At 45.2% G+C, this 23,288-nt stretch overlaps 2 protein-coding genes across 7 annotated transcripts in view; one reads left to right on the top strand and one right to left on the bottom strand.

Moving 5' to 3' along the window:
- GRAMD4 (GRAM domain containing 4) overlaps positions 1 to 1,057 on the bottom strand; it is a 74,579-nt gene extending 73,522 nt beyond the window's left edge. Inside the window, exon 1 of one of the 2 annotated variants that reach the window (XM_068189750.1) lies at positions 907 to 1,057. In XM_068189750.1, the coding sequence (XP_068045851.1) occupies positions 907 to 935 (29 nt within the window). In that variant the 5' untranslated portion in view covers positions 936 to 1,057. Of the gene's footprint in view, positions 1 to 385; positions 529 to 906 lie in introns of those variants that run through there. The other variant, XM_068189751.1, reaches the window with a different exon arrangement.
- On the top strand, positions 509 to 20,343 carry LOC137473780 (histone H2B 5-like). 5 transcript variants are annotated; one of them, XM_068189757.1, is made up of 2 exons: positions 509 to 815; positions 15,722 to 20,343. In XM_068189757.1, the coding sequence occupies exon 2, from the start codon at positions 15,754 to 15,756 to the stop codon at positions 16,132 to 16,134; it is 381 nt and encodes a 126-aa protein (XP_068045858.1). In that variant the 5' UTR covers positions 509 to 815; positions 15,722 to 15,753; the 3' UTR covers positions 16,135 to 20,343. The 5 variants fall into 5 exon arrangements, with proteins under 5 accessions (XP_068045858.1, XP_068045855.1, XP_068045854.1 ...); XM_068189754.1 differs by having other exon boundaries at positions 706 to 815; positions 15,725 to 20,343; XM_068189753.1 differs by lacking the exon at positions 509 to 815 and adding an exon at positions 1,244 to 1,497 and having other exon boundaries at positions 15,725 to 20,343.
- The last annotated feature ends 2,945 nt before the right edge of the window (positions 20,344 to 23,288 follow it).

Raw genomic sequence — 23,288 nt, 5'->3', positions numbered from 1 at the left:
CTGAGGAATCAGCACATTGCTGGCTGCTATTTAACATGAATGTGTGGCTAGCCCTGAACTCGGCTAGGCACAGCTACCGCTCAGGAATCAAACCTCATAGCAGAACCTGCATTCCCAGCTCTTATTGCTAAATCGGATGCCACCCAGCTGCCACCCCGGCCGGGGGCGGGAGGAGGCAAAGGAGGGTGTGACGCAGCTCGCGCTGCTGCTCCCTCGCCAAGGGAGATCCCTGCACGCAGCCGGGGAACACCGCCGAGCAGAGCCAACGGCCGGGAGCGCGGCTCGGCAGCGACAGGCACCGGCAGCCACCACGCCGGCCCCAAGACAACAGCTGGGGAGCCCCGATAGGTCGGGCTGCGTGTGCATACAAGGATGTGACCTTTACCGGGTTCACCGCCGCCCCACGCGCTGTGTTTACTACAGCCGGTGCCTTCTGGCTGGTGGCGGCGATGCCACCGCCTGTCCCCGCAGCCCAGGGCGGCTCCTCCGTGCCGGAGGGGCGCGGGGAGGAGAAGGCCACTGCTCCGCCCGGGAAGCAAGGAGGGAGCAGCCGGACAGTCCCTGCGCGCACGGGGACAGCGTCCCCTCTGCCGCAACCGCCCGGACAGCCGGGGCACCGGCCGACACCTCCGCTGGCTCCCCCGCGACCTCCCGGTCCGCCCCTTGCCCCCAGCCCCGGGAGAGCCAAACAAAAGACAACGGAGGGACCAAAGGACAGCAATCCCCTTCCGAGGGTCCCCGTCCGAGGGTGGCGAGACACCGCGCCCCGCACGCAACCCTGCCCCAGGGAGGTGGCGCCGGGCTAGTACGTAAAGGTGTGGACACCCCCCCCCCCCCAAAATATTATTACTGCTATTATTATTGTTATTATTATTGTTCCTTCAGTACGGCCAGCGAGGCACTCACCCTGCTCGGAAATCGGAGCAAACTCTCATTCACGCTCCTCGCCGTGCCCAGGCCGCCGGAGCCAGGCGACGTCCCGAGAGCCGCCGGCCGCTGTGCCGAGCCGAGCCGGGCCGCGCCGGGCGCCGCCGGGGCCGGGCGCGCCCGCTCAGCCCGGACAAAGCGCGGCGCTGCTGCGGGCGAGGCGGCAGCAGGTGCCCGTCCGCCGCCGCGGCCGTGCCGAGCGCCCCGCGCAGCCGCCGCCGCAGCGCCCGAGCCGCTCGCCGGGGCCGCGCTGCGCGCCCGCCCCGCCCCCGGCGGCCCCGCGGCGGGAGCCCGCAGAGGCGGGGGCGGGCGGAGCCGGCGGGCGGGCTATGGGCGGTGCGGCACGGCCCGGCCCGGCCCGCAGCGGCGGCGGCGCACAGCGAGGCGCCCCGCCGGTGTCAGCCTGGTCGGGAGCGGAGGCGGGTCCCGGTCCCGCGGCCCACCCGGCGCGGCGGCCGCCGGATCTGCGCGGAGCGGCAGCGAGCAGCCCCCCAGCCCCGCCGCGCGCACCTGCCCCGCGCCACGCCGGCGCCTGGAGCTCGCCTGCGGAGGAGTCCAGACGCCCAGCAGGCAAGACCCTCCCCTGCGCTGGCTGCCCGCGGTGCGGCAGCGGTGGGCACCGCACGCCGCAGTGTCCGCAGCGGGGCTGCGCTGCCCGACCGTGCGAGCTGCCGCACCGCTGTACCGCGATGCGGTGTGCGGCCCGCCCTGCCCTGCCTTGTGCTCGACCCTGAGCCCCGCAGAGTCGGGGCTTCGTCGTTCTCCGGGCTTGGCGAATGCACCGAAAGGGTGTCAGCCTTGCCGTGCTTTGCTGCGATCGTAGGAATCGTATCGCCGGAGCTCAGTGCGCTCCGGCTAACTGGGGGCTGAAGGCAAAGGCTGTGCCGGGGCACGGCCGTGGCGGGGCTGGGGGCCGCAGCCGGGCACTGCCTGCAGCGGGCCAGCGGTGCCCACGGGCTGGGCTGGCCATGTGCGGCCTGACCGCGCACATGCTCAGGAGCCCGGGCCCTCAGGGAAGGAAGGGATTGTCCTGTGTACAGACCCCCACTGTGTCAACACTCTGTGAGGTTGTTAATTATTTAGTAAGTGTATAGGGCTGTGTACCATTGCTCATGCTCTGTTTGTTGTGTTTTGTGTTGTTTGTGGTTAACCCTGATCTTTTTTCCATAGCTTAAAAAACGCAGGGAGTATATGCCATAGGAAACCCTTTATTTCTCATTCCTCTCACCTCCAGTCTCACGGGTTTGGTGATGCAGGGGCTGCCTAACCGAGTGGCTGCTGTGCAACATAAGCAATATTACACAATTTTGTAATAGATTTGTCTACCTCAGCATGCGCCTCTGCAATGGAGACGAGCTGTGGTTCGCTGCGCGGCGTCCTCCAGTGAGCCCCTGGAAAGGGTGGCCCTGTCTCCACTGCCTATCTCCAACAGATTTGTCCCTTTGCAGGGTGGTGATTGATGGCACGTTCTGTGCTTACCAGCATCCTTGTATTTCACGTCATCTCATGCCCTTTGCATGCTGGCTTTGTAACTCTTTCATTTTTTTGATACCAAGAATTTATGAATCAAGAGATGGGGGAGTGTGGAGGCTGAGTCAGATCGTGAAAAAGGAAAGCCAAATGAGAGTGTGCAATTGCATATCACATTTACAAACATGGTTTCATTCATCTCCATATGTTGCTCCTGTTACTACTAATAAAGCTCTGGTTTCTCAGGCTGGAGCTACCCTGGGAGCACTGATCTTCCTGGTGTTTTTTTCTCTATAGCCTCCATAGTATTTGTGTTACAATGTGTTATTTTCCTGATTATGTTTTCATTAGATTGAACAGGTTAATATCAGAAAGAATTTGATAATATGAATGTACTTCCCACACACTCCCTCTTGTTCCTATTATTTGATGTTCGAAGGAGTGACAGTTTATTTACAGGCAGCAATTTCTTTCCCTCTCTACTGGGCAAATTTCCTAATTCTAATAATTATTCAAAAAAGCTTTTTTTCCTGAGTGCTTACCCCTGTTTCCTTCCTCTTTCTTTCCTCATTTTACTAATGATAGCCAAATCCATCATCGTGATTTTGGAGCTGCAGGAAATTTACCTTTGCCTATAGACATTTCTGTAGAAATCTTTCAGTAGACAAAGGGAGCCAGAGACGAAGGTCTACTTTGAGCAGAATGGTGTCTGGGCTTTACTTCCCCAGCAGGGAGGTACAACTGTAGTGTGTACAGTAATTAATTTAATCCAGCGTTGAGAGAGAAGGAAGAATGATTGTATTGGAAAAGAGGTTTTTTTCAAGTATCAGATGTAAGATTTAAGCAGCAATTTCAATGACCTTTGTGATTTCTGTTTCAGACAAAAGGCAGCAACCTAGTACAAGGGTATCATTATCTTCTCCCAGCGTCATCCTTTGTTCTCCTTGGGTTTAGCCTGTCACTTCCTAGGGTTTGCCTCTGTCCCTTGTTGGGACAGCAGCACCTCTCACCCGTGACTCTGAGAAGTGCTGTGCTAGCAGGTGATTTTTTTTTTCCTGCTGCTCATTTCCCATCTCTGCTGCACAAGGTCTTTTTTTCTTCTTGTGACCCATCTTATGAATTTCTCTTTGCTGTGTCTTATTTATACTTAAGTATTTCTGCCTTACCAAACATTGTGCTCATTACTTCACCTTCCTCCTCTCTCTGTTTTTTGTCTGCTCATGTCTTTTTTCTCATTTTTGTTCCCTTTCATATATCTTCTTCTTACATCTCTTTTTTTTCCTTCTGTGTCATTCTGTTTAAACCCTCTCCTTCTCTCTCCTTTCTGACATCTCACTTCTGTCCACTGCGTAACTCTTCCTTCCTCCTGACATTTCTTCTCCAAGCTGGTCCTTTGGTCACTGTCCTTTTCCTCCCTTACATATATTTTACTCCCTTACATTTACATGTATTTTACTTATATATTTATATATATATATATATATATATATATATATATATATACACGTATATATATGTTTACATATATTTCTACTCCACATCTTTCACTCTCCAGCTGAAAACAAGAAATTACTCATGGTGATAGTCTGATCTTATTTCATCCCTTTCTTAGCATCTGAAGTACACTACTCCTGCCCATCCTCAAACATATGTCTTGGGTAGACTGAAGAATTAAGTATGTGGGAAATGTTCCTAAATTCAGATGTGTACTTAAGAAAGCATCTTGCTCAGGCTGCACTGTGAACAGAGCAGATGTTGTGCTCCCACTGACAGTTCCAGAGGAGGACTTCAAGCCCCTTGAACTCAAGGACCTAGTGACATTCTTTTTACATTTCTCTGTTTCAGGGGGTTTTTTTTGTAAATAAAAAGACTTAAATTTTAAGTGAGTGACACTGCCATATCTTTGAATATGCTGGACTGACCCAAAATAAGGCCTCACAAAGCATTTTTCTTTTTTCCCCCCAATTGTTTTGTTTTATGCATTTGTTAAGCCACTTTTGTGCAGCTATTGGAAGAAAAATGCTTTCTCCTCAGCAGAGCTAAGCTCTTCCTCTGAAAAGGGTTCTGTGTGGGGCGAGACTGGGATTTCAGCTTGTCAGCTTCCCTTTTTTCTGGAGCCAGAGGGAGAGGAGAGAGCTGTGACTGCAGGATCATATGCATTGGGTGGGAGATGGAAGAATAGATGTATAATCCAAAAATGCTACATTAACCTCAGAGGGTGGGGGGAAGAGTTGTTTAATAATTTTTTCCCTTGACTATCACTTACTGCAAACACCATCATTGGGGATCAAGGACAATTGTTAGATTTTGCTATTTAGCTAAGAGTCTCAGTTTTTAAAAATATAATTTATTATTTAAACTACTTTTTTTTTGTTGTTCAAAGCGCTTACTACTAACTGGCTGGAATGAAAACAGCTCCATCCCACGGATTCCACCTCCGCTTTCTGGCAGCTTACCTGACTCATAAAGAGAGTGGGGGCTTTATATGCCACCTACATCAGCTCAACATTTTCCTTTGTGGTGAGACTTAATCACCACCCCTGTCATATTATTTCATCGACCCTCTTGGAGTAGGAATTCTTTACCTTTCAAACCAGCCTTAAAAGTTCTTATAAATAGGGTGAGGGTTTTTTCCTGCATTTGGTGAAAGTACATAGGTGGTCCAATGTAGCAAGGTTTTCTGTGTTATTTTTTAAAAGATAATCTTTACCTGAGGACCATGGAAGAGAGAGTTTCCATTTGCAGAGGACATATCTCTGACACAAGATATGTCACCTAAAGAGTTGAAATCCACCACCTGAAGGTAGAGGACCATCCCCCAGGTAATCACTGCAGGTGGTGTGTGCTGAGGGGGAAACTGTGGGCTTTTAGCCACAATGATCAAGGATGTGAGTGGGCAAAGTTTATCAGAGGCAGTGCCTATATTAGACACAGTCAGGAAAGACAGACATGCTTTTGGGTACATCACATCTCTCCTATAACCTATTTGTGTAACCTCTGTGACTCTGTCTTTTGTGGAGAGAGAGATCATATGAAGTAGATTGATATTTGTCAAGTAGAAAATACTGCATGAGAGAAGACTGCAAGGTAGAGATGAAAACAAAACAGAGAGGTGGCAATGCAATAGGTAGTGGGTACAGGAGGCAATGGAAGAAAGGGTAGGAGAATAGAACCACCCCAGGTTGTTGGGAGTTAAAAAGAGGACATGAGTTATGCTAGAAAGCTGGGGCAAGAAGCATGTGACATTTTTTTTCTGAATAAATTCTTGAAATGACATAGGGGAATTGCGGAAAGGAAGGTATTCCAGAGCTCAGCACTTAAAGATAAAACCTAGTGTGAAGAGAGGCCAGGGAAAGCATTTATTAAGAATCTCCTCATTTCTCTATCACAAAGGCAGGTCAAATCTGGGAACAGGAAGGAAAGGGAAATTTGAAAGGACTGAAGGGAACCATTGGTAAATATCAAAGAAGGAAGCATAGGGAAGGGAAGCTGCTTTCTCGTTGACAGAAGGGCAGAAGTCTTCTTTGGGTCCTCTGGGGGACCTGGAAATTGACTGAGTGACAAGTGTGGTTCTACAAGATGGAAGACAGAGAACATCCTGTCAGGAAGGAGCTGTCTGACCATACCTAATATAAATATAGGCTGTTTTCATTCCTGATGTGTTTGTTGTAAAACAAACACGGCAGGTGCAGCAGCTCTGCCCCGAAGATACGGAGGCTGCAGCTGTCTGGACCTTCCAGTACCACCCTCCTCTTTCTTGCATGCCAGAATTAACCCTTATCTCATCTCCTGCACCGTGGGTCCTCAGCCCAGCTCCAGTCATCCTCCTTATCGACTGCAGCTGCCTGATAACTGGGACACAACTCAAGAAAGGGACTTGGCAGTCACCTGCAAAGATGTGCTTCTGGAAGCAGAGGCACTAGTGAGCTCTGTGGAGGGAGTGTGCTGGGAGAGGCACCAGCAGGGAGGGAGAAGAGCAAAGGGTGAGCACTTCATCTGAGGAAGAAACAGCTTGGGAGACTGTTGGACTAAAGCAGTGGAGAAACCAAGGGCATGGAAAGCTCAGGAGGAAAGTGAATGTGGGAGGATGGAGACAAGGATGGTTAAAAATAATAGTCTTGTACAGCTAATATGGCACTCCACTGGCATTTTAAACCTTCTGCCTTTCTGAGTTTTGAAAAGTGAGCTTTACATTTAATTGTTCTAATTACTACTGACCATCCAGGACCACTGTCATTTTGTCCAGCAGCCCCCATTCTTTTCTCTGCTGGTCTAGTGGTTGCAACCAAGTCTTCAGCATATTGCTTATTTACATCTTGCCTGATGTAAATATTGATGTATCCCCAATTATACCTTGATTTCTCTGGAAGGGAGATGTTGTTTTTTAGCTTGCATCAGCATAGTGACTAGCACGCTAAATTAATGCAATAATCCTGCTATCACAAATTAGAGGTAAATTCAAACACTACTCACAAGCAATTTGTGCAGTGTGGAATTTGGGCATGGGCTAACTTGACAGCCATTTCTTTTAAAGTTTCTGGAGAGCTGCCAGTTTTTCAACCCTGTGGCTGTTTAAAGTACTTTGTTAGTCTCTGTACAAATACCACATGTGAGACAGGACTAAGTGGCAGCAGACCTGCTGGGGCTTTGAACCTCCTGGCACTTGTAATGGATGTGAGAAAAAGAAGGAAGGAACAATAAATAAAAGAATAAAGGAAAGAGAAGTACAAAGTGAAGGACATCTGTGTATTTTGATAAAAATTCTTCAGTAGCACAGCACCATAGAAAAATGTTGCCTGGTTAATGTAGAGCAGTTACTTGCTATGCTGGAACCATTTCCTAGAATTTTTATCATATCAAGTTTTGTCTTTGAAATACGGAAGGAATGGATTTCTTTGTCTTTCTCCCCTCCTCCCTTGCCTTTATCCTCCCACTTCCAAGTAAGGATGTGAGGTTCCCTTTCATCTCCAGTGTAAATCTATTCATGAGCATTTTAAAACAGTTTATTGTCAGTTCTTGTTTCAGAGTTTACTTTTACCTTCAACAACTCTTCTGTCTTTGGTGCTTGTCCCTATCTGTTTCTGGAGAAAAGCCAGCTTGCCTCTTCAGGGGTGCTTTGCCAGAGCTGGCTGTCCCAGCCCTGCTTCTCTCCTCTCCTTCCATCTAACAGACTCTCCATTTTCCTGTTTCCTACAGAAGATGACCTCTAATGCTCAGAGGACTCTCTGCCTGTGGTAATGTGATCTGGTGGCAGCAGCAGAAAAAAGTGTCAGTAGTCTTGGATCGTGTTCCCAATCCGGTTATTGAATGATGCGAGATCTGGGGAAGGACATTTATCTTTGTTTCCCTGCAGGCTCCAGTAATAGTCACATATCTCTGTTTTACAGTAAAATTGCTTTTACCATGCCAAATTAATTATTAATATACACATTACAGTATTTTCAGTATCCTGTAGCAATGAAGTCAGATGCTGTGTCACTTGCTGTCCTTTAGCTTGTGGTATGGCATGCAGTCCTTTTGGATATACCTATCTGGTACCCCACTCCTGTGTTTACAGTCTGTGTTCCCAGGCTTTACCACCATTATAAAGCAGCTTTCACATATCCCTGACTTTTTTGATTGCATGCTTTCTGATATTTTTTCTGAAATCATTTTCAGGACTTGCTGAAATGTGAGTAATGTAACTGGGAAGTGATGATTGAAGTGAGAGACTCATTTAGAAGGAATGTCAGTCATGATTGATTACAGCTGCACACATCATGCCCTTGCCTGACACTTTCTCCTCCACGTAGGGGGAGAGTTGGTCGTGGTAATGTCCAGGTCTGTTGAGCATACATGTCTTAGACCCATATAGATACCTTGAAGGTTGTTAAAAGGTTTTGCTGGGTTTATTTTATCCATGGCATTGAGAATATGTGGTAACTGCATAGGTACATCACTACATTGTGATGTACCTACGACATCACTCATAAAACCTTAATGACTTTGGTCTGGTCTTCAGCCTAATATGGGTACATAGCTTTCCACTTCAGCATGGGTTTATGTCCAAATTATTATTCTCAGTCAGTGTGGTTTGGCCAAAGTACACATTTTGGGGTACAATCTCAGCTTTTGTTTCTTTTTGCTATACCAATTATCTGTGGCACTGGAAAAAGGTTACAGGAACCTGCTAAAGCCTGGGTGTGGGGTGTGTAGGAGGAAGAGGTGCTGCATATGTCTGCATTGGTTCCCACATAACTCCTACCTTAACTGAGAGCAGCTCTCATTTCATGGTGAAGCTTCTTCTCCCTCTTCCACCCACTCTCTCCCTATGGCCTGCAGGTGTTGGGCTGTAGCTTCTCTCCTATTTTTGGCTGAATGGCTGAATTAGCACATTTTTAATGGATGCCTTTTTCAGCACTTATGAAAATAGTCTAGAATTTTGATAATTCTCCATTACTCCATAAAATGCATAAAAATAGTTTGCTTAAATGTGATAGCAGTTCTTCAGGCTTATTTTTATTACTAGTTTAGAGACCATGGTTCTGCTGTAGAAGGAGTTATTTAGATATAACAGCCTTAGTGAATTTCTGCTTTTCTCCTTTTCCAGAGAAATTGAAATTATGTGGATAAAAAGCAAGTGATTTTCATTTTTGATACAGCACAGAGCAATTTGTTTCAAATCTGCAGTTTTTATTTTCAATAGCATAGGGTATCATGGAATAAGTAAAGCACCTTTCTTCCATTGATATTACAGACTCCAGTCATCTGTGATTTTGGAGATAGGTTCACACCTATCTCCACTAGTCTGTACATTACAAAGATATGTAGAGCTTGTGATGCTTCTGAGCAGTGGAGCTGCTGTGACATCTTGCTCCTTCTGCCCAGCAGGATTGTCCCAGTTCAGTTGGACATCAGCTGCCCTTACATGGTTAGCAAGCTCTGACCTCTCCCTACCTCCAGAGCAATTTTGCTGAGTTAGTCTGAGGATGGGAGCTAAACCTTGCAATTGGACACGGGGTTGCTGCTGACGGGTTGGTTCCCAGTGGGTCCAGTTGAGTTGAAGTGGGATATGAAGGGAAAAGAAGGCTGTTGCTTGAGGAAAGGATTCATGGCAGAAGCAGAAAATCCTGATGATTCTAAAACTTGGAGAGGAAGCTCATGGTGCATTTTATGTGTGAGGTTTTGAGTTATTGATAAAATACCAGGAAGGAAGTGAGCCTGCTTGTGTTCTCTGCTGAACTCCGTTGGGCTTCCTGAGGATGGTTGTGATAATACAGAATCACGGAATGGTCCAAGTTGGAAGGGACCCACAAGGATCATCAAATCTAACTCCTACAGGTTTCTCTGAAACCTTGACACTCTATGGGAAAGCTGACTGGAGTGTAATTGTAGGAGATTACACTTGGTACTGGGTGTACCCCTCATACATTTAACAGGTATGGATCCATAGAAAACGTCATTCTCCTTTTTGTATTTATTGGATACTTGCTCAAGCATGTAGATCGGAGCTATCCCAAAGCAAGTGTAGAATGAGTACTCTTACAAAGAGCAGATAATATAGCTTTTTTAAGTATTTGTTTATTAACAGTAACAAAACCTTGATAAAATATGAAGTCATATTTTTGTGAAGTAATGAGCCTTTTGGATTCCAGTGGAAATCAATGTCAGCTGTTGGTGCTAAACATCTCTAAACATTGTACATGTGCTTTCAGACCTGGTTAAATCCCCATTGACTTCAGACACTCTTTTAATCAGCATAAGGACTGCAGTATTTAGTCTCCTGACAGTCATTCTTCTTGCAACGTTGTCTCTCTATTGCTCTACTTGAGTCATGGGTAAGATTTTATTTTCTTTAAAATTTCAATGTATCTTCTATACAGAGGACTCTCATGTAGAGTCCTGCTCCTTACTTTGTAGGTAATAATACAAAATCTCTGATTGATACCCCTGCAGCCCTGAGAAGTACTTGCAACTTGGGCAGAAATAGCACCAGAAATTACAGCTGTTAGTGGTGATTAAAAATATGCTTTCTAAAAATCATAAATTGAAATTATAGAAAAGAACAGAAAACATTCTTGTAGTATTCTGTAGAGAACTCCCAAGCAATGGGGTTAACACAAGCAAGATAAGTATCAGTCAAAGAGCTCAGACACAGTGCTCTGTTCTGCTTGTATTTGTTCTAATGAAATCAAAGGGTTTTTGTGAGCATCATGGGTCTGTGTCAGGGACTGAGTTTGTAGCATTTCTTTCTTTGTCAGTGAGTAGAGGTCATCTTCAATTTTAACTTATAGTTACAATACTCTGTTCACTAGAAAATTGCATGTGTATATCCAACTTTGAAAGGTAGCCATTGAAATGAAAACTTTACAGGAACAGAGATATAAAGTGTAGCAGAGCATGTGGAACTGAGGATGGGGTCTTAGTACTGGATTACTTGAGAGGAAACCTAGAATCTCAAAACTGTTTTCTGAACCGTTGGAAGAAATCAGGCATTTCAGATTAGTTTACCTTATTCTAGGAAATTCTCCTCCTCCTTACTTCAAAGCAAGTATTATCTCATCATCACATGCTAGACAACATACCAAGGGAAAAATCTTTTCAGACCAAAATACAACGATCAGTTTTTGCACGAGGCAACGTCGCCAATGTCTCACAATGACTCATCATGCTTCTGATCTGCTTTATACCTGAGGCAGAGTTTGCTACCAAATAATCACTAATATTGTTTGTTTTCTCAATTATGACTATATTATGACACCTGACAGATGAACAAGTTCTTGTATAATAGTAGATGGCCATACATAATAAAAGGAAGAGGATTTGCAGTTTGCAGAAATTCTCTTTTCCAATAACAGTCATTTCTTGACACATTGTAATTTGTAAACTATATTTACCAGATCTTACAAGCATTTCAGAGCAGGTGAATCCATTAGAAAGGCTTTTCCTTTTGGTGGGAACATTCCCTAATTTTTTACCCTTTGTGTTTCAAAGAAAATTACACAGAAAGCAGCAGCAAATTTAATTTAGTATTTCTTGGCATGCAGGAATGAAGCCAAGTATTCTTTCTCTTATATAGTAGGAGAAAATGAGGAAAGGGGCAATAACTGGACAGAACAGACAGGACATTCCTATTTAAGGGGCAGAATTATCAGCAGGTGCCCATTGGCTCTCATTTGCTCTAGCAAGTCTTAAAGTAGATCAGAAGATTAACAAATACCAGAATTTCAGATGTCCAAAAGATGAGAGCTTGAGTTTTTCCTACAAATGTTTAACTGGTCACCAAAACCTCCTAAGAAAAAAATGCTGATTCTAGAAATGTAACTTTTATGCTTGACTAGGAAATTACAGAAAGGGCATGGGGATATACAGTGGATGCCCCAAAGCTCATCGTAGCAAGGACAGCTTTCAAAAGAAAAAAAAGTAAAAAAAATGCAAGTGCTGTTTCCAGCCCTGCATGAGGAGAGGCCAGCTCATAGTCCACCCATGGTTGCCCATGCACACTGCTGGAAGCAGCTTGGTACTGGTCCTACAGACTCAGCAGCAAGGCCAGAAATGAACAAAAATCTTGCAGGAGCTTCCCTGCTTGTCTCTCTCCATTGATATATCAAGCCTGGGGATAAGAGACAGCATCAGGTTCCACGTGGGATTTCTCAGCAGGGCTCCTCTCCCATTTCAGATCTGAGAGACTGTGGTGATTTGTATCTTTGAATATGTTTTTCCATTCACTTTCCTTTTAATGATGCTGAAGAAAGGAGTGTCAACACAAAGGAAGATGTATCTGTCACTCCGCACCGCGCTGGTTTCTGGCAGCAGTCAGGCTGCTGCTTGGAACTGGCTGGAAAAATTACTGTGGTTGGTTTTGTTGTTGGTTTTCTGAGGAAGGAAAAAACTGCCAGCACTGAGAACTGATTTAACTCAGAGCATACAAAGCCATAAAGAAAAAAATGTTCCCAGAGATTTTTCTCTAAAACCTGAAACTTTCCAAATGTGCTTCTTGAAAGTGCCTTCTCTTGCATGGCCGTACCTTGCATCTCAGGGACCTCAGTGGCCTGGACATGGAGATGAGCACCATCTCTTCTTATGGGTCCGTGTCAGAATGTCGGGCTGCAGTATCCCATGGGAGATGTCAGTCAAGGGAACACAGCTCCTAAAGTGTTTTCTACCCAGTTTCAGTCTCCAAAAGTCACAGAATGGATGAGGTTGGAGGTGCCTCTGGCAAACATCTAGTCCAGTCCATGCTCAGAGCAGGGTCAGCCACTGTGGGTTTCTCAGAGCTGTGTCCAGTTAAATTTTGAATATCTCCAAGGATGGAGATACTACAACCTCTCTGAGCAGCCTTTATCCAATGCTTGGTCTGCCTCACAGTAGAGAAGTCAGTCATGCTGGCAACATTTCCAAAATAAAAACCAATAATTATTAACCTCTTCAGGTTCTCTCTCCAACTCTCTCTCTTTTTTTTTTTTTTTCCTTAAAGAAACAAAGATATGCAACTATTTTTATAAAAAGAAACCATTCTTTTAAAGGTCACTTTTTTGTTTTCCTCAACAAACTCTCCACAAAGACACTTTGGGAATAATCCCACTAGTTCTGTCTTTATACCAGAGCAGCACCTGCTGTGGGTTGTATTGTCCTGTTGACAGAAGGATTTGTGATACGGTTGACCATTATGAACATTATTTATTTAGCACCTGGCAAATGCACTCAGACTCTGCGTGCTAGGCACTGCCCAAATAAACCACAAAGAACAAAACCTCTTTTCAAAGGAAGTGTTATTTACCTGTTAAACAGTCAGCTGTGAAGAAATGGGTGGAGAGAAGCACAAGCTTTTGTGCTGATCTCTGAACTTCAGCATCATTGCTTCCCCCATTGCAGCCGTACATGGGAGGGGAGTGAGATCTGGGCTGTGCTACCCAAGGGTATTAGCTGATCAAATGGATGGAGATGTCCTGTAGATGTGACTTGTTCTGGAGCCTTATGAAATCACTCTGGTGCCTCTTGGGCTCTCTATTCGTTTTTTTAAAGCTGCAGTAGAAATGCACTTAAGAATTAGTACTTATTTTAGAAGGATGTACTTTTCAAAATGCTTCAGAAATACTCATTTGCATTTTTCTGTTGTGTTTTTCAGTGAGGAAATGAGCTCAAAAGAAAAATGAGCAAGTGCACAGTTTTTTCTTCTTTTAGAGAAATCATTTTCCATTGAAAAGGCATATTTTCAAGTCTACAAACAAAGCAGTAGGGAATTTCTTTTCCCAATACTGCTTCCCAAATAGAGAAAAAATGAAGAAAACTTGTGATTTCACCAGAGGAAGAAAATGTTGTGTTTAAGGGGGCAGGTGTCAGTTTTGAAAGGTGTCCAGAACTTTTGGGGCAGTCCAGCACTTGCCCTTCCAAATGCTGCCACTGGGAAGAATGCCAGAAAAAATTAAGAAAGGGCATGAGGTGGCAGAGTCAAAAACTTAGCACATGAAAATCATGTCTTTGGTGAAGAAACTGCTTTTCTGGAGCAGAAACACAGCGCTAAGGACACTAGTGCTGACTTCAGCTTCTAGACAGGAGGGTGTTTTGGAGGGCTGTGGTGGAGACCACTCTTCCCCACTCCACAGCATGCCGAGCAATGCCAGCCTGCCCTTCTAGCTGGGCATAGCCCTGCTTGGAGTGCCCAGTGTTGGCCCTTGCCCAGCGGCTGCCAGACCATGTGGGTGCCAGAGCCCAGCGCTGGTGCCTCGTCGGGCAGAGCAGGCAGCAGAGGCCCTGGTGCTCGCTGCAGGCGGGAGGCAGCGTCACACAGGCTGATTTGGAGCCATGGAGGTGATCAGGAAGCAGGAGCTGGTACCCACTGAGGTGTGAGTGGGCACACAAATCCAGCCTCAGGATCAAAGATGTCTCCTCCCACAGGGAGCAACCGGGAACTTCATATAGACTTGTTTGCAGCAGTGCTGCTGCATCTGGCTCTGATTGCAGATGGAGAAATCAGACATCTCACTCTTTCCCAAGGAGGAGAGACAGAGCTGAGCATGCAGCCATTGCTTTGGCACAGGCACTGTTTAGGTCCTTCTCTGATGCGCAGGGTGTGCAGACCATATGTTACATCCCAGCTTTCTCTCTTCTGTTTACTTCTATCCATTTTCCCATGTGTCATCAGCCCTGAAGCTCTTTTTTCTCTACTAGTCTCTCTTAGCCAGCAGACTGTAATTCCTAGGTCATCTTCAAAGGAGATGCAGAGCAGTAAAACCCAAGCCCTGGGGTGATGCTGTAAGCTTATCCTCCAGCAAAACCAGGAGGAGCCTTGTCTTTCAAGGGAGCATTTGAAGTGTTCTCTGAAAAACAAAACCATTTTCCAGGTTGCAACACAGTTATTCCCCTTGGCCCATGAATTAAAGCACATGTAAATTTGAAGTGTAGAGGAGGCACACAGTTTTTTCATGGGTTTACATACCGTTTTTTTGTTACTGCACTTCTGGATGAGAGCAGTCAGCTGCAGGTCATGGCTCTGCATGTTGTGACCTAATGAAGAAAAACTTAGAGGGAGGATCAGGCATCTTTGGGGTAAACTGTCCAGCAAAGGCTTGCTCTCTCAAAAGCAAAAAGCATCAAATAGCAGGAAATTATTTTTTCCATGAACATGTAGCCCGAAAGCACTTTGCTTTTTGACTCCTATCCACATATCCGTTTCTCAGCCAGGTGATTCCTGCCACCTCCTCTAAGCTTTTCTACTCTCTGGTATTTTTTGATAGCAAATGTGAATGCTGATGTATTCCTGTAGCTCAGCCAGCTAGCTTAAAACTATATTATTTTTTAAATTTCACTGGAAAACATGGTGTCAAAAAATAGCCACAGAAATGCAAGCACCCTCAAAATAAACTTCTATCTACATGCAAATAAAAAAAAGTTTATTGGAGATTGTAAACTACATAAAATAATCTTGATGAGTCTCATGTAAAGGTGCCTGTAAAGGAGTGATACCTTGCAGCAGTCTTGGGCCCATTTCAGCAAGATTTGATTTAATCCATGCTGCAGTTAGTGTTTTCTTTGGAACTGCAGTGTTCTAAGAAAGATGTTCAGGCTCCATCTCATATTTACTGAGTAGATGCCAATTAGGCTTGTGTTCAGAGATGTTGACAAGGCCAGTGTTACAGGTATTTAAACAGAAAACAACAAAAAGCCATACACAAACCATAGAAATTCTTGCTGACAGTACAAAAATGCTCACACAGAGCCATGGGGTGTTTGTCTCAGATTCTGAGCTGTTGCTTGCCTCCAACTCAGACTCTCTCATCTTGCAGTACAATTATTCTGTATAAGGACAAAAAAGAATTAGATTTTTTTTTATATTCTCTCTAAGCAGCTCCAAGACACAGCAAAAGAGCTCTCAGGATGCCAGAGCCAGCAAAGTCAACCTCAGCTCCCAAAAAGGGCTCCAAGAAAGCCGTGACAAAGACCCAGAAGAAGGGTGATAAAAAGCGTCACAAAAGCAGGAAAGAGAGCTACTCCATCTATGTCTACAAGGTGCTGAAGCAGGTCCATCCTGACACTGGCATCTCCTCCAAGGCCATGGGCATCATGAACTCCTTCGTCAATGACATCTTTGAGCGCATTGCTGGAGAAGCCTCCCGCCTGGCCCATTACAACAAGCGTTCCACCATCACATCCCGGGAGATTCAGACAGCCGTGCGCCTGCTGCTCCCCGGAGAGCTGGCCAAGCACGCGGTCTCAGAGGGCACCAAGGCTGTCACCAAGTACACAAGCTCCAAATAGCCAGACATCCCTTCTGCAATGGGACCATCGAGCACCGGGCCCTCCACACCAGCACAGATAGGCAGCCATGGTCTGGATGAATGGTCACAGCTATTATCCACAGCAATTTGCAGTCTGGGGATGGGCATGAGAAGCTGCCCAGACAAAGAGGAGACAGCAATCTGGATGTCAGCTGATTTTTATCATCTGTTCAGGATGTGGACAGGATTTGTCAAAGCTGGTAGTGGAGGCCCCTGCTTTTACATCTCACTCAAAGAACTGACCAACCATGGTATATCCAGTCTCCTCTGTGCTTGGCAAACGTTCATGTTTGGCACTGGGAGAGGGGACTGGCAGCGGCAACACAGATACCATCACCAAAGTCTTCCTGTTTGACTGCTTTCTCACAGTCATCTGATATGGGTACTGAAGAGTCAGCGCTGCATCCTCTCTCTCAGAGCCTGAATCCCTCCTGGTGTGCAGTGGCTCAGCCCACCCTGTGCTGGCAGAAGTGGCATCAACAGCTACCCGGCACATACTGATTCAACAGCTATCTGTGCTTGACAGCCTGTTTTAAAGAGCAAACCTGGCAGGCAGGCAGATGCCCACGTTGATACCAAGCGCTAATCCTCCTCCTTGCTCCTGATGGATGAGCCATGGAGCAGGATGAGGGTGATGGCGCAGCTGCCCACTGCCTCCTACCTTGTGCTGAGGTGGAGGGATGGACAAGGTGGGATGTTGGGAGTTGGTCTCTATCTTTCCTGGCTGCTGCTTTGCTGCCTTAGGACTTGCTTTGGCATGCAAGACATTGCTAATTCTGCTGCTTTTCAGAGACTTTTCCTGCCTTGATGCTGCCTGGGTGTTCCCTTCCGCCGTAAGTGTGGGCAAGATGGGGTGGTGCCCATGAGGGTCCCCTCTCCTGTGGGCAATAGGGTGGTGCAGGACAAACAGCACAGATGTTTTGGGCAGGGACTGAGGATTTGGGAAGGCATCTGGTGTGGGAGCACAGGTGGTTAGTGCATTTTGAGGGGTGGGAGGAAGCTCGCTCCCCACAGAGATCACTGCAGGCAGCTCTCCTGGCCCTGCCCTCCCTAATTCATTCAGCAGTTAGAAAGCAAAAGCAAAACTGGGGGCTGGGTGGATATATAGGGACTCTTGCCTGCATCCCAGATATTTAAAAGATTAAATAGTTTTAAACTGTTTCAGATACTCCCCATATCTTTTCAAAGCCCACAGTAAGATGAGCAATAATGAAATCGCGATAAAGCCATAGAGGTTAAGGGAGGAATGTCTTGGTTACAGGTTTATCTTGCCCAGACTGCTGGATAGCAGAAGGGCCTGTGTAGAATTGGTGTGAAGTTGAAGCTTCCTACTCAAAACACAAAATTAGCCAACATTAAAAAAATATCAAAGTCTCTGGTAGGCACTAACACTCAAATAAAAAATATTCATGTCTAAAATAACAACAGCTTTCTGCAACTTGCTCTGTAAATAAAAGGAGAAGCAAGGAAATAGGATCCAAAACTCAGTGCAGATTCTCCCTAAGCTTCAAGACCTTGTTTTTAATTAAAAAGTAAATTCATATCCCAAATTAGTAGCCATGCAGTACATTTCAGTCTTTCCCCTGCATTTATCTTTATCCTGTTTCTTTATACTTTGAGAGTGATTGGGACCTTTGGCAAATTTATGATGCTTTTGGAGCTGTAGGACTCTGCAGCTCCAGAAGATTCACATTGCAGTCATTTTCCCAGTTGGTCTGAGGCACAGCCCTGCTCAGAAGCCTGAGAGCAGCCTGGGCTCTCGTGTGGTCTCTGTGCAAGAGTGAAGGTCAGTTTGTTTATGGGCTGCTTGCACAGCCCTGCTTTGGGCATGAGCACCCCACACTTGAGAGGAGGCTTTCCTCCCACACTCTGCTCAGTGATACCACACAGCTGTGTTTCACAGCCTAGTGCCAGCAGGAATCTCTGCTGGTAGCTCTCAGAAAGAACAAAGCCCAGCTCCCTTGGTGCCAGCACCACAAGGAGCAGCTCCCAGCAACAGCACCTGTATTCAGTGTCAGTGGCATTGGTAACCTGGGCCTCTTGGCCAGGACACTTTGCAGGTGAAGCTTAGTACTTCCTTTTGTTTCCAATCAAATAGTCAAAATCAGATACCAAAGATTAACATGCACCTGCAGGGGACCTAGAGCCACCATCCTTGACACCTCTGCCACAAGAAATCTGGGCACCGGATGATGCATCAGGGGGACTGTTGGGAGTGAAGGGCTGGATGGCATTGCTGGAGCTTTCTTCTGTCCCTCTGAGCTGCAGGTCAGAATTCATCCCTGTGGGGAGTTCTCTTGAAGGCAGGAATTCAGAGTGGAATGAACCCACTCCAGTCCAAGCAGTGTGTTTGAGCCAGGCCACACATCTCCCAGGATCACCTGGCACAGCCTCTAAACTCTCACTCTTTTGAGCAGAGCACAGTCCCACTTGAGTCTCCACAGGCTGCAAGAAATCAGGAAAATAAAATGGGGTTTTGGCCCTCCAGGGTCTCCTGGGCAGCTCAGGGAGGCAGGAGTGAGGCTGGGCACTCAGATGAGAGCTGCTCACTCCATACTCGTACTCAGAGTACTGGTCCCATTTTCTTCTGCCACTGTTGTCATTCTCCATTTTTGGAGATTTCAGAGGGAGGAGAACCAGTGATTTAAAACTACAAAAATACTTGAGGGCCTGAAGATCTTTATATTGTCTAAAGCCAAGTGACTAAAACTGATCATGTCCCTGCATTTATAGTTTAGGTGGTCTTTTTATGCATCATTTGCTCTTCACTGTCCATTTGTATTTTTTTTTTCACTCACTCCTGACAATGTGAAGCACAGGATTGAGGAACTGATCCATGTTAAAACGAACCTTTTTTATTTTTTTACTTTCTTTCAAGCTTTGTTTTAACCTTGTTCTGGTGGCTGCTCTGTTCTGTCACTCTTGTGCAGACATTTGCGCCAGCAAAGGGAAGGGATGATCCAGGGAAGGCAAAGCTGGTATAAGCTAGGACTGACAGAGAAAGAATTTGGGAAGTTACTGTACAGGACACCATCCACAGCAGTTAAATCGGAATTAGTTTGCATGCGATGAGCTTGGGCTGAGCAACAGAAAGTGGTCTAAAAGTTCAAGGATTGATTGTCCACTAAGTAATCTAAGGTGTGACATACTTCACAGTTTCCTGGTAAAGAGGTTTGCTGCAGAAAATGGATTCTGCACTACAGGATCAGTACTTTTAAAGAATATATATTTCCATCTCTGGAATTGAGAAAATGTTTTAAAAGTGAAGATAATATACCAAGCCCCACTGTCCCTACCTGATTCCTGCTGCAGTCCCAAAAGCATCTCTGGGCCATGCCTGTGTTTTGCCAATTAATGTAAATCAACTACAGATTGAAAGTTGGAAAGTAAGATGAAAAAGGTAATACTGCCTTGATACTAACCTCATATTAACCCCAAGGATATCACTGCACTGAGTTATTTGTTTTCATGTACAATTTAAAAGAGAAAACAAGCTGCTATAGATCTTCTAATTTCCCACTCTGCTTCCCTAGAAAGGCCTAAAGTCCATCTGCCTTTCACAGCAGAGTTCAACCTATAGAGGAACTGAGAGGCCACCTACATGGAGGCTTGCTCCTGCTCAGGACAGACAGGTTTTTAGTCAAGCATGGGGAAAACGGGCAAAAACAAGTGTGGAAGACAGGTGCCTGTCCTGGACACAACTGTGTGCCCCACAAAAGGACACTAAAGAGTCCTGCCCAGTGGAGTTGTGTGGCCTGTGCACCCTTCACTCTGGTGAGAGGCAGCCATATGGGTAGCCACAAGTCCTGCCACCCCTGGAGTAGAGTTTGGCATGGCCTCTGCATAGCCCTGAGCATCTGTTCCATCATAGCATTTCCTGATGGTTTACATCCAGATCAATTTGTTTACAGGGAAAGGAAGAATGGGAACTGAATAATAAAAAATCACTTAATGACAGAATTTGGTGAGTTTCCTGGGACCACCACCTGGGGAGCAATCTTTCATGCTTACTCCGTGCATGGTATCTCTTGGGCTTATGTACACAGAGTTTTTCTGACAATAAGTGTTACATCAAGTATGATCCATGTTATATTGCTGCTGGGTTATGACCTTAGTGCTAATTACCTGCTTTCTGTTAAGTGTCTAAATAAAATGTAACTTCCAACCTGTTGGAAGTCAATGGTACCCAGCTGTCGGGGTGTCTTTGCATTTGCCTTAGCACTAGTGTTCCCCCAAGCCCTGCATTTCTCTCTCTCCATATTTCCTCCAGAGCTGGGGTGACAGCAACCCCCCTTCCAGCAGAGATGGAGCACAGCTGATCCTGACAGAGGGTCAGTTGTTGCCCCCCCAGAGTGGAATGACTCTCGCACTCACTCTAAGATGCTAAAGAACAAAAAGGGGGCAAAATTTTATTTCTGACCTCGCAATATATAGAATTCCAAAAATGACAGTGGATTGGAGGATGAAATTGCCACCTCTCCAACCACACTGCTCAAACCAACAGTCCATCAATTCTCTCCTCCCACCAAGAAGAATGCAAAACAATCATTATTTACATGATAATGCATGAGAAACTCCAGTAGAAATATGTAAACATCAGAAGGCAAAGAAACTTTTAAAAGAACTTTAAAACTTTTAAAAGAACAGGGTGACAGTCAGTCAAAACCCAGAGGAAGCCATCACAGAAGGGATATCACAGGTCTGCCACTCAAGTCCTCATGGGGTGTCACTCAACCCAAACATGAGTGCAACATAAGCATCTGTTTTTCTCAAGCCCTTCCAATGATCTTGTCCCTGGGAAAGCTGAGCCTGCAATCTGTCCTTGCCACACTCCTGCTTGGGGTGTGCTCTGCCTGGCACCCATCATTTACCCCCAAGCAGGAACAGTTTGGACTGAACAGTGTGAGGTTCTGTGGCTGAAGAAGTGTTTTATGCACATTCAGAATTTCTGTTGATCTGAATTAACAATTGCTCACACTAGAAACATCATTTCTTGGACTGAGAAGTTTATAGGCAACAACCATGGGATAAGATGTAGCATTTGAAAACCCCAGAAAGAAAAACATTTTCCCTTTAAAGAATGATTGGTAAATGCACTCCACTGAAACACTTACATGCTGAACATCAGCATCATAATGCATTCACTGGAGTGGGAAATGCATGTGCCATGCTGGACACTGTCTGCTGGACAAACAAGAATTCAGATATGGCATATAACAACAATCAGAGCTAAAAATGTTTCTAGTGTCTCTAAAGAAATACAAGCTTAGCATAATTGGGAAAATCAGTATTTAGAGAAAAAAAATCCCAACTTAAAACTAGCTGATCTGAAGTTTTTATTTCCAAGGAAATAAATTTTGCTACTCATACTGATTTCCATTTTGATACCCCTTTCCAGAGATATACCTACAGAGCTCTTTCCAAACAGTGCTGACGCCAAGGTATCACAAAGACCCAAACCAGGTTATAAAAGGTAGAGCATAACCCTAAGGTCATGCTTCTCCAGGATGTTGGGAGATAACTTTTTTTAAATTATCCAGTTACTATCTAATAATTACTGACTGGTTATTCAAAGGCCATTAATTGGACTTAGGTGCCAGATGAATGTGGCTGCTGGCAGAACCAAGTACAAGAACTCAGGAACATTAAAAGAAGTGATGAGAGGATGAGGTTTGAATTAAGAGGAGCAGCCCTTCATGGAATGAGAAGTCCACCTGTAAAGCCCATGGCTATTGAAGATACTAGAATTCGCTCAAGGACAAACAACTGGGAGAAAAAATCTTGCTAAACACTTAAAAACTGAAAAATATTGTAGGCTGAGAGAATATAGAAGAGACTGTATGTGTCTGTCTTATTCCTACAGTCTTTTTTGCCTATTCTGTCACAGCCATAACCGGAAACAAGATTTTGGGTTGGATGCACCAAAGGGCTGGTCCGTACACACATGAACTGTAAAGAGTTTCAGGCTGTTTTCTTAGGTCTATGGAGCTTAGATCTAAGCATGAAAGAAAGTTTTTTACCTCACTTTTCTGTGTGGCTCCTGCACTTGTTTTGTTGGCTATGTGGATTCTATTACCCTGGCTTACATGAAAGATGTAAGAGATGTTCTATTTCTAAATTAGTTAGGGTTAATAAACACAGATGTTGTGAGAATGAGGAATGGAGCTTCTGCTTTCTTATATAATGAAAAGCTGTTCTCAAAAACATTTCTCATTTTCTCCCTTGAAGCAGCTGATTAAAAAAAAATAATACACCATTTCTTGCCTTTTAATGTCCATAATGCTAATTCCATTGGCAAAAAAAAAAAAAAAAAAAACAAAAAAAAACACTCTTACAGAAATTAATTCATAAAAAAAATTCTTACAGATTTAACCGTCTTCTAATAAAAGAAGAATATTCTAATAGTAATAGAAATGGGAAGATTGGTAGGAATGAGAAAGGAATGGCAATGGGTGGGTGTGAGGCACCAGAAGGGACCAAAGGCAGGAGACACGAAGTGAATTCTGCAGGATTGACAGATGCTGGTGGGAACTCGCTGAGGAGCTTACCAAGATGCCAGCACACACAGCGTGCTGCTGTTTGGGAGACAGGAAACGAAGGACAGGGAGTGAATCCTGGTAACTCCCAGGGCTGGAGCATGATGGACTGTGTAGTTGGTACCAGGAAAGGTACAAAAGGCACATTCAGAGCCAGCACATGTCACCAATTCAAGAGCGACACAGGAAATGTGATGCAGACATGAGGGCATCATCCCCCATGCTCAAAGCAATTGCAGAGTTGGACACACATATCCTGTGTGCTGGTCAGACAGCTTGGGTACTGCTATCTCATGAGGGTGCTGCTGCTTTAAAATAACTTCATCTGCCAATAAGGAGACAAAGTCACCCTCCTACAGGGATTTGTGTTCAGTGTGCTACACTGTGGCTGCTCATCAATCTTTTGGGTGCATCCAGCCTTGAGGCAGGAAAACTTTCTCACCTTCTGGGCACCACTCACATTTATGGGCCATTAAACCTCCTCCTAATCAGGTCTGGAGAACATTCTTTATACAAAGTACAGCCCTATTTGCCAAGACTCATAAAAATGTCCAGCACAACTTTTCAAATAAACCAGGAGATGTTTCTGACCTAATCT

This window comes from Anomalospiza imberbis, chromosome 5 (assembly GCF_031753505.1).
Source record: "Anomalospiza imberbis isolate Cuckoo-Finch-1a 21T00152 chromosome 5, ASM3175350v1, whole genome shotgun sequence".
Taxonomy (NCBI): Eukaryota; Metazoa; Chordata; class Aves; order Passeriformes; family Viduidae; genus Anomalospiza; species Anomalospiza imberbis.
The sequence above is the reverse complement of the archived record's forward strand: the minus strand, read 5'-3'. Positions and strand labels throughout refer to the sequence as shown.